The 10313-nt window shown below is 40.6% G+C and overlaps 1 protein-coding gene across 1 annotated transcript; it reads right to left on the reverse strand.

Annotated features, from left to right (window-relative positions):
• Positions 1 to 46: 46 nt before the first annotated feature.
• ttc1 (tetratricopeptide repeat domain 1) lies at positions 47 to 4970 on the reverse strand. Its single transcript, XM_080779526.1, has 9 exons — positions 4902 to 4970; positions 4370 to 4492; positions 3414 to 3912; positions 2835 to 2895; positions 2510 to 2622; positions 2006 to 2042; positions 1766 to 1914; positions 1022 to 1076; positions 47 to 551 (listed from the first exon to the last, which is right to left on the reverse strand). Exons 2-9 carry the CDS (start codon positions 4480 to 4482, stop codon positions 418 to 420), a joined length of 1161 nt encoding a protein of 386 aa, XP_080635652.1. The 5' UTR covers positions 4483 to 4492; positions 4902 to 4970; the 3' UTR covers positions 47 to 417.
• Between the last annotated feature and the right edge of the window lie 5343 nt (positions 4971 to 10313).

Consider the following 10313-nt stretch of genomic DNA (forward strand, 5'->3'; position numbering starts at 1 on the left):
GACTCTTTACTACAAAAGGAAGAGAATAATACCAAAAAGCAAGACACTCAGTCAACATTTTATTGTCTTAACACAGTAGATGACATTTCTCACACAGTGCTAGACTTGACATGCACACAATCTCTCACACAGACTCACAATCACTCACCATGTCCGACAAGTGTATACACTTGTGTAGAAGAGGTAAACACACACAGACAATAATATTTTGCATCATTAGCAGAAGCTTAGCCATGAGGTTCATTTGAAGTTCAAATACATCCCATCATCTAGCTCCAACAGAGAAACCATGGCAACTATCTCATGCCGCAATTTAAAGCAGGCATGTAAGAAGTGTCTGGCTATATTAAAGAGGTGTATCTGCCACTCACTCAAACATGTACAAGCAGCTCCTTAGGGCTTAGAGTAGGTTGTGTGTTATCTGTTGTTGTTGTCTTTTTGGACAAAATTGACAGAGTAGGATCCTGTGTTGGTATCCTGGTTGACCTGAAAGTTGTTGGTAGACAGTCCAAAAGGACGCAGGAACATGTTCCCTAGGTCCTTCAGCTTACCTGGAGAGACACAGCATTTATTTATTCTTTGAATTACATTATTATTATGGACAGTAAAACCTTACTAACTCCATAATAATTATTCATAATTTCTACATTATGAATAAGGGACAGATGGGACATTTTGGGGGAGGGGTCAGAATAAATTATGGACTTAACCCATTCTGACCGGGAACCCGTTTTGGTGTTAGCATCGTGTTATGCTTTAGCTATTGAAAAATAGCAGATCTACAAGCTCATAGCGCGCCACCGAGTGGTGGCGCGCTACGAGCTTGTAGGTCTGCTATTTTTGAAAACGACTGACATTTTTAGAATCTGATCTCAGGTCAGAATGGGGTTAATCAGACCAGTGTGTGTCCAGTGGAAACCTCGTATGAATCTGATCTCAGGTCAGAATGGGTTAAATGAACGTGGCTGATGAACAGGGTCACATTCTAGAACCTTGGATAAGGAAATAAAGTGGAACATACTCATCATTTCTTCTTTCATCTTCTCGTTTCTCTCATGGATCTGTTGAGGCAGCCTCTGTGGAGGGATGGGAGAGTATGAGTGCATGTGTTGCTGTGCAGCTCACAATGGCCAACAGAAAAAGCCGTTTTAATCGCAATCACGATCTTCCCACAACGAAATTAACATGAGCTTGTCGCTAAAATCAACGAATAATCGTGGTAAATAATCCTAATCTCAATATTGAGCAAAGTAATCGTAACTAGATAAAGTGCCCCCCGGGGCACAGGTCTCCACCAGGGCAGGTCAGGTTGTGGCCTCCTGGTGGCGCTATAATAGGCCAATGTGAAAAGGGTGCCATTTCTTCTTACGCCTTGGATGGCAATTGGATGATTTGAGGCATTTTGTTCCAAAAATGTGCTTAGCAAAAAAAGATTTTGGGGCAGAGGTTCATCGTTGGCATCCAGGGAGTGTGTGTGCACAATTTGGCATCGACCGGGTTAGCGGTGCCGTTGATTAGTTGGTAACAGACGGATGGACGTGCAGACACACACACACACACACACACACACACACGCAAGCACGGAGTGCAAAACATACTCTCTCCAGTCTCCACAAGCCTTCGGCCTGGTGGAGACAATAATCTTTAGACGATAATTATGCAGCCCTAGGCAGGTTTAAAACGCAACTGTGAAAATTGTGAATGTGCAGCGAGGTAGGGCAAAAAAAGGCCAGTGTGCTGATAAAACATTTCTTAAAACACCCACCATGCATGCCTCCCTGGCTGTGTGCTGTCCTGGGTCTTTGTCCAGGACCGTCTTATAGTCTTCCAAAGCCTCATCCAGCTTGTCTGTTTTCTCATAAAGTTCTGCCCTCCTCAGGATAGCCCGTACATATTCTGGGTTAAGCTCTATGGCTGCAGTGACAATGAACATGGAATATAAATATATGAAAGTAGGAAAAAATATATAATAATTAATCACACACAAGTATTTGGTGTTCCTCACCCCTGGAGCAGTCTGCAATGGCCTGATCTTTCAGATCCTGGAGCGGAGAGGGGAACAGGAGTCAGAACCGAACATGTTGATATTATCAAGTTACAAACGGCTCAAAGTGAGAGTTAAAATACCTCAAACTAAAGGCATTCCTGTGTCCTCTTTTGAATCTTATTCACATTTAGAGGTGGGTCAATTTCCAATTTACCCAATCCAATCCAGTGTATGAGTTTAAACCGGTTTGATTTTATGTGGATCAACTGAACCGGTATTGTCATTATGAGACATGCCGGGATTCCGGGAAGTTGAAAGTAGTATAGCCTATATTTTTGCGTTGTCGCCCTCAAATTCTCAGACATACAAAACGCACGCCTCTCATTGAAAATGAATCACTAGGTGCTCTCCCCGGTCTGAAAAGACCTCAAGAGAGTGTGACCTGTGACACCCTCCTTCCTAATCCTGTCTGACTGTCTATCTTAAAAATGCAATTCATTATCAATATCTTGCCTTTCGTACCAAGTGGATGCGTGCAGCTGCCCGGTTGGAGAAAAGAACCGCCCTCTCTTTACTGAAGCACACTGGACACACACCCAATGCCTCTGTATAGGAAAGCTCTGCCTCAGCGTGCTCTGGGGAGAGACATGGATAAGAATGAAAAACACGTCAAACCAGTGTAGAATACATCTGAATTCACATCAAAGTCTAAATGTTTAATCTAACAAAGAGCAAACATACATACATACATGCTGTAAATATGTCTCTGCATCTAAACAACAACTCTATGTCTGTCGTTAATTTGTATTCTGTGATTACAATGACAGACATACTCAGTATTACTCACCTCCAGCTTTGAACTGAGTGTTGCCTTTCTCTTTCAGAACCAAGCTCTCCTGTCTGCGACTCTGAGAAACACACACAAACATCTTGATATTCCTTCTTTCTCTCTGTCTGTCACCATCGTTTTCTCTGTATTCACTAATAATTTCACCAATATGTATTTACGTTTGTGAAAACGTGAATGTTGTTCTATATTGACAGCTGAATAAACAAACATATGAAGCTATCTCAACATTACGTTGAGAGAGCTAACGTTATGATGTTAATGTTTCTCAGGGTTCAGAAAACACGAGATGAACAATTACAATCATTATGGTATTTTTATTTTATGCATTATTACTCTATGAACCCCCTGTGTGTCTGGAATAAAGTTTGAACTAAATTACATTATTGCATTGCCATTTTATGCTCTAGTCTAAATTAATCACAGATTAAAAGAAAAAGAAAATCAGCAGATTATTGCGACGTGTTGTCTGGCTACAGGAGACAGACACATCGATCACCGTTACCTACATCAACATAGGGCAAAAACAGGCAAACACAACTGAAGTGTCAGTCTACTGTTCTTAAGTTGTTCTCTCACCTCTCTCTCCTCTTCAGTCAAGTTCTTCTCCACTTCCCTCAAGTAGTCATCATCAAACTCTGGTGCCTTGTTCTCTTCTTCTTTCAACTCTGTGTCAGAATCCATCCCACCTCCATCCTCAGTGCACTCATCCCACAGTGCTGCCTCTGCTGCTCCACCTCCAGCTGCTCCGGGATCATCAGCGGGTTTCTCCGCTCCTTGCCTGGCGCCCGTCTGTCCAGGGTCTGGGAGTTCGCTCTGTGTGTCTATATGTGACCGAGTCTGATGACCTCCTGCTGCCAGATGGGTTTCTCCCTCAAACACTCTGCTCCTGTCTTCATCCTTTTTTCTCTTCGTATCGCTGTCACCCTTACCTCCCTCTCCTCCCTCTGTCCTTCTCGTCTTGTCTGAAAGCTCTAGAGTCTCCTGGCAGTCGTAGAAGTCTTCCTCTGCCAGCTCTTCCAGATCCAGGAGGCTGGAGACAGCAGGGCCTACAGCTCCCTGGACACCAGAACTCATACTGGAAGACAAAGAAGCAGTGTTGTTGTATCTTCCTAAATTGCTACAGACTATAGTCAGCCGTAACGTGCAACGTGCCGTAAAACAAGACGTGAGGGGGAGCGCTTGTTTAATAGAATCTTACCTGCGCAGGTAAGACACCCAAAGAAGAGGCCGACGCCCTAGGGAGGGAGGGGCGCTATTAAACAAGCGCTCCCCCTCACGTCTTGTTTTACGGCACGTTGCAAAAATCAAAATGGCGGCTAATTCAAGCTTGGACTGCAGCTGCAATGTTGGTGAGTTTAACGTCATTTAAGACCAGGAGATCACAAACCAAAAAACATGAATAGGAAGTTGATGGAGGGTATTGCAACTCTAGATTCAGCCCATTGTAAAAAAATCTAGAGTTGCAAATTGCGGCTAAGTCAGCCAATTCATTGCTGCCTATTGACAGTCAATTTCATGCAATCCTACAGTACCTGCCATCTCCAGGTTGGCACTGTACGCCAGGGGAATCTAACCGCACAGCCTCTCTCTGGGACATCTGTTCGGACTCTGAGAGACCCTCAGACCCTGCTATTGAAGGCTCCATCAGCAGATACCTGATAGGAAACAAAGACATAACCCCGAGCCACCAGTGAGGCCTTTGTCGACAGGAAAATAGCACTCAGAACATGTTTAATCATAGGATCATATTGGGACTGGTTAGCCAACTCTGGTCGCCAAAGAGGAAGGTTATCTCTGGCTTTCCGAGGTTAAAAATAGCTAGGTTAAAAGCCTTTAGATTATTACCGATCCATACAGTTCTACGGAATCTTCGTCCACATTACCTGCCCAAAACAAACAACTTCTAAGAAAAAGAGCCGGGGCGGGGAGGCTAACCCAGCCATTATTATGGTGAAACAAGGAACGTTTAATAGCGACTCTATTTAGAGGGTGTAATAATAATGAGTGTTCGCTAAAGTGCCAATAATACTAATATGTTTATTTGTTAAGACATTGTTTCATTACCTCTTTAACAGTAGCAACGCTAATGTTGTTTTGTACTGTACGATGACATTTCCTTCCTTCGCCAATATCACTTCCGCATTGATGCCCAATCAGAGACGTAGACGTCATTTGGAAAAGGCTCGCAGGGAAATGAAGTCTCCAAGGGAACCGGTGACAGTAAACTGAATTATAAAAAGTGGGAATGGAGTTTCTAGGTAAAAGTGATTTTTTGACGTGCCATAGAGCTGCCATTGAGCCCCATTATACATTTCTCAAATTTGAAAGCACTATATTTCTAAAACTATGAAACATTTCAAAGATTCCTTTTCAGGCAAACATGTCCAGCGTAAGATGAACCTAAAGGTTTGAATGGGGTTTCTAGGTAAGTATGTAGGATTAGTAGCATGCCAAAGTTTGTGCTATTGCCATTGAGAATGCATTGGGTGTTTCAGTTAAATAACTACAAAACATTTAAAAGGAAGGAAGTAGAATCATGATGTTTAGTTGTTTTTCGTAACTGCTCAATCTCACATATTGAAGGTCAGGTCAAGGTTATATTTGTATATATTGACAAAGATTCATGGTTCAGTGTATTCATGTCATGATTTATGTTTGTGAATATACTGATATGATATAGTACTTTATTGTCAGTTTGCACTGACATTTGTCTTGTGACCCAGTGGCCTTGTATGCAACACATAATACACACATTTGATTTGACATAAAACAAAACAGAAAAGAAAATACAGCAAATAGTCACCAGCTCAGTCTATCCATCCATCCATCTTCCTCCTGGGGGATTCCGAGACGTTCCAAGGCCAGTGAGTCGATCTGTTTCCTCCAATTGCGCCTTGGTCTGCTCCGGGGTCTCCTCCCAGTGGGACGTGATCCTTGGTCTGCCCCGGGGTCTCCTCCCAGTGGGACGTGGTCCTTGGTCTGCCCCGGCGTCTCCTCCCAGTGGGACATGATCCTTGGTCTGCCCCCGGGGGTCTCCTCCCAGTGGGACGTGGTCCTTGGTCTGCCCCGGGGTCTCCTCCCAGTGGGACGTGCGTCGAGGACCTCCCTAGGGAGGCGCCCGAGAGGCATCCTAACCAGATGCCTCTACATGCTCTACATGTAAAGTGTCTTGAGACAACTTGTTCTGACAATTTTATAAAAGTACACTTTAATAAAATGTACTTTAATATAATAAAATGTTACTGAATTGTGTATCAGGCATATGCATGTGTTGACAGGTGGGTGAATATCATTGTGCAGTAAAAAAGTGCTAATTGTTTTGAACCAATGCAAGGGAATGCTTGACGGGTCAAGTCATAATGGTGGTACTTGAATTTGATTAAGTGATATTTGAAAGATTTGTTATGACTCAATAACAATTGGCACATTTAATAATGAGCTATACAGAATGGCCTACACCAGAGGTTCCCAACCACTGGTACTATAGTACCACTAGTGGTACTTGAGCCCCCCCTTCTGGTGGTACTCAGAGGAGTCGCCCAAAAAAGACAAAGGTAGAATGAAATATTTATATTAATTCAAATAGTTCTTATAGATAGATAGATAGATTTATTTATTTTTGTGTCATGCACCAAAGGCGCCCAGCCCACATGGGCTTACAGGACACACCATATCATTGCATTCAATATTGCATTGTGTACAATAAACAGATATGTTTTGTTGATATTCCCTTTTTTTTTTTACACAAACAAAACATTCTGCCTTATTTCCCACGCCCTGCATAAAAAGTCTGCCAAAGCAAAAGTACCTTTCCTAAAACATAATTCCAGTTTTTCATAGTCCTCCAACCAGAAAAAGTCTGCACAGATGGTTGTCATTTTACAAAATAATACATGTGTTAATGCTTCATATAATGGGCAGTAAAACAAAAGATGATAGATTGAACAGGCAACTAATGTAGTGATTGATTAATTGAATGGGCCTGAATAGATCTGTGTAGGCAGTGTAGTTAGGGTAGCAGGATGATATCCGTAGTATACCTAGTAGAAGTGTGCCGGTTCAAACCCCGACATACTCAAATCTTTACTGACACTTTGCATTCCACACTCACATCAACTAGCACAGAAAAGCTGTGTTGTAGTAACTACAAGTAATTTGCAATTCCTCCGCAACACTCCGCAATTTTTCCGCAACACTCCGCAATTTTTCCGCAACACTCCGCAATTCCTCCGCAATACTCCACCAATTTTTTCTTTTTTTTAAAACTCCGCAATTTGCTAATGTTTCTCATCCTCCGCAACACCGCAATTTTTCCGGTAAATACAACACATTGAGCAGGGCACTGCAGGGAGTTGAACCCCGTTCCGGTAAACCAGAAGTACCAGTACCAGTGCCTTAGCTTTTGTGTATTCAACTATTTGGGTAACATGTGAGCTTTATATGAAAATTAACACTGGCATAAAAGAAAAACAAAATCACACCCGTGTGACGTGAGGGGTGCTAATATATTAAAGTCTAACTCATGTTGATTAGGTGATGTAATGGTGATGTAAAACATGTAAAACGGTGCCAACACAAACATTAAATGCCATTAACAAGAGACAATATGACAAAAACGATGGGTTATAGCCCATGTTTTTTGAAATTTTGAAAAAAAAGTTAGCCTCGTTTCTCATCATTTTGGACCATGGGCTATAGCCCATATCGTACGGCATACTATAGCGCGCCGTTTTTCATCATTTTTGAGGATTTGAAAAAAATGACGAAATGACAAAAACGATGGGTTATAGCCCATGTTTTTGAAATTAAAAAAAAAAAAGTTAGCCTCGTTTCTCATCATTTTGGACCATGGGCTATAGCCCATATCGTACGGCATACTATAGCGCGCCGTTTTTCATCATTTTTGAGGATTTGAAAAAAAATGACGAAATGACAAAAACGATGGGTTATAGCCCATGTTTTTTGAAATTTTGAAAAAAAAAGTTAGCCTCGTTTCTCATCATTTTGGACCATGGGCTATAGCTCATATCGTACGGCATACTATAGCGCGCCATTTTTCATCATTTTTGAGGATTTGAAAAAAATGACGAAATGACAAAAACGATGGGTTATAGCCCATGTTTTTTGAAATTTTGAAAAAAAAGTTAGCCTCGTTTCTCATCATTTTGGACCATGGGCTATAGCCCATATCGTACGGCATACTATAGCGCGCCGTTTTTCATCATTTTTGAGGATTTGAAAAAAATGACGAAATGACAAAAACGATGGGTTATAGCCCATGTTTTTGAAATATTGAAAAAAAAAGTTAGCCTCGTTTCTCATCATTTTGGACCATGGGCTATAGCCCATATCGTACGGCATACTATAGCGCGCCGTTTTTCATCATTTTTGAGGATTTGAAAAAAATGACAAAATGACAAAAACGATGGGTTATAGCCCATGTTTTTTGAAATTTTGAAAAAAGAAATTATCCTCGTTTCTCATCATTTTGGACCATGGGCTATAGCCCATATCGTACGGCATACTATAGCGCGCCGTTTTTCATCATTTTTGAGGATTTGAAAAAAATGACGAAATGACAAAAACGATGGGTTATAGCCCATGTTTTTTGAAATTTTGAAAAAAAAGTTATCCTCGTTTCTCATCATTTTGGACCATGGGCTATAGCCCATATCGTACGACATACTATAGCGCGCCGTTTTTCATCATTTTTGAGGATTTGAAAAAAATGACGAAATGACAAAAACGATGGGTTATAAACTTATAGCCCATGTTTTTGAAATTTTGAAAAAAATAAGTTAGCCTCGTTTCTCATCATTTTGGACCATGGGCTATAGCCCATATCGTACGGCATACTATAGCGCGCCGTTTTTCATCATTTTTGAGGATTTGAAAAAAATGACAATGACAAAAACGATGGGTTATAGCCCATGTTTTTTGAAATTTTGAAAAAAAAAGTTATCCTCGTTTCTCATCATTTTGGACCATGGGCTATAGCCCATATCGTACGGCATACTATAGCGCGCCGTTTTTCATCATTTTTGAGGATTTGAAAAAAATGACGAAATGACAAAAACGATGGGTTATAGCCCATGTTTTTTGAATATTTGAAAAAAGAAGTTAGCCTCGTTTCTCATCATTTTGGACCATGGGCTATAGCCCATATCGTACGGCATACTATAGCGCGCCGTTTTTCATCATTTTTGAGGATTTGAAAAAAATGACGAAATGACAAAAACGATGGGTTATAGCCCATGTTTTTGAAATTTTGAAAAAAAAGGTTAGCCTCGTTTCTCATCATTTTGGACCATGGGCTATAGCCCATATCGTACGGCATACTATAGCGCGCCGTTTTTCATCATTTTTGAGGATTTGAAAAAAATGACAAAATGACAAAAACGATGGGTTATAGCCCATGTTTTTTGAAATTTTGAAAAAAAAAGTTATCCTCGTTTCTCATCATTTTGGACCATGGGCTATAGCCCATATCGTACGGCATACTATAGCGTGCCGTTTTTCATCATTTTTGAGGATTTGAAAAAAATGACGAAATGACAAAAACGATGGGTTATAGCCCATGTTTTTTGAAATTTTGAAAAAAAAGTTAGCCTCGTTTCTCATCATTTTGGACCATGGGCTATATATAGCCCATATCGTACGGCATACTATAGCGCGCCGTTTTTCATCATTTTTGAGGATTTGAAAAAAATGACGAAATGACAAAAACGATGGGTTATAGCCCATGTTTTTGAAATTTTGAAAAAAAAAGTTAGCCTCGTTTCTCATCATTTTGGACCATGGGCTATAGCCCATATCGTACGGCATACTATAGCGCGCCGTTTTTCATCATTTTTGAGGATTTGAAAAAAATGACAAAATGACAAAAACGATGGGTTATAGCCCATGTTTTTTGAAATTTTGAAAAAAAAGTTATCCTCGTTTCTCATCATTTTGGACCATGGGCTATAGCCCATATCGTACGGCATACTATAGCGCGCCGTTTTTCATCATTTTTGAGGATTTTAAAAAAATGACGAAATGACAAAAACGATGGGTTATAGCCCATGTTTTTTGAAATTTTGAAAAAAAAGTTAGCCTTGTTTCTCATCATTTTGGACCATGGGCTATAGCCCATATCGTACGGCATACTATAGCGCGCCGTTTTTCATAATTTTTGAGGATTTGAAAAAAATGACGAAATGACAAAAACGATGGGTTATAGCCCATGTTTTTGAAATTTTGAAAAAAAAAGTTAGCCTCGTTTCTCATCATTTTGGACCATGGGCTATAGCCCATATCGTACGGCATACTATAGCGCGCCGTTTTTCATCATTTTTGAGGATTTGAAAAAAATGACAAAATGACAAAAACGATGGGTTATAGCCCATGTTTTTTGAAATTTTGAAAAAAAAAGTTATCCTCGTTTCTCATCATTTTGGACCATGGGCTATAGCCCATATCGTACGGCATACTATA

This window comes from Protomyctophum bolini (genome assembly GCF_963924005.1).
Source record: "Protomyctophum bolini genome assembly, chromosome: 13".
In the NCBI taxonomy this organism is placed as follows: Eukaryota; Metazoa; Chordata; class Actinopteri; order Myctophiformes; family Myctophidae; genus Protomyctophum; species Protomyctophum bolini.

Bases quoted from the DNA above. Each gene is read 5' to 3' on its own strand.
- ttc1 (XM_080779526.1), bottom strand. From the start codon at position 4,482: ATGGAGCCTTCAATAGCAGGGTCTGAGGGTCTCTCAGAGTCCGAACAG. The intron at 3,913-4,369 runs GTACTGTAGGAT...TTTGTCTTCCAG, and splicing joins TGCCAACCTGGAGATGGCAG to TATGAGTTCTGGTGTCCAGG. The intron at 2,043-2,509 runs GTACGAAAGGCA...TCTCCGCTCCAG, and splicing joins CAGCTGCACGCATCCACTTG to GATCTGAAAGATCAGGCCAT.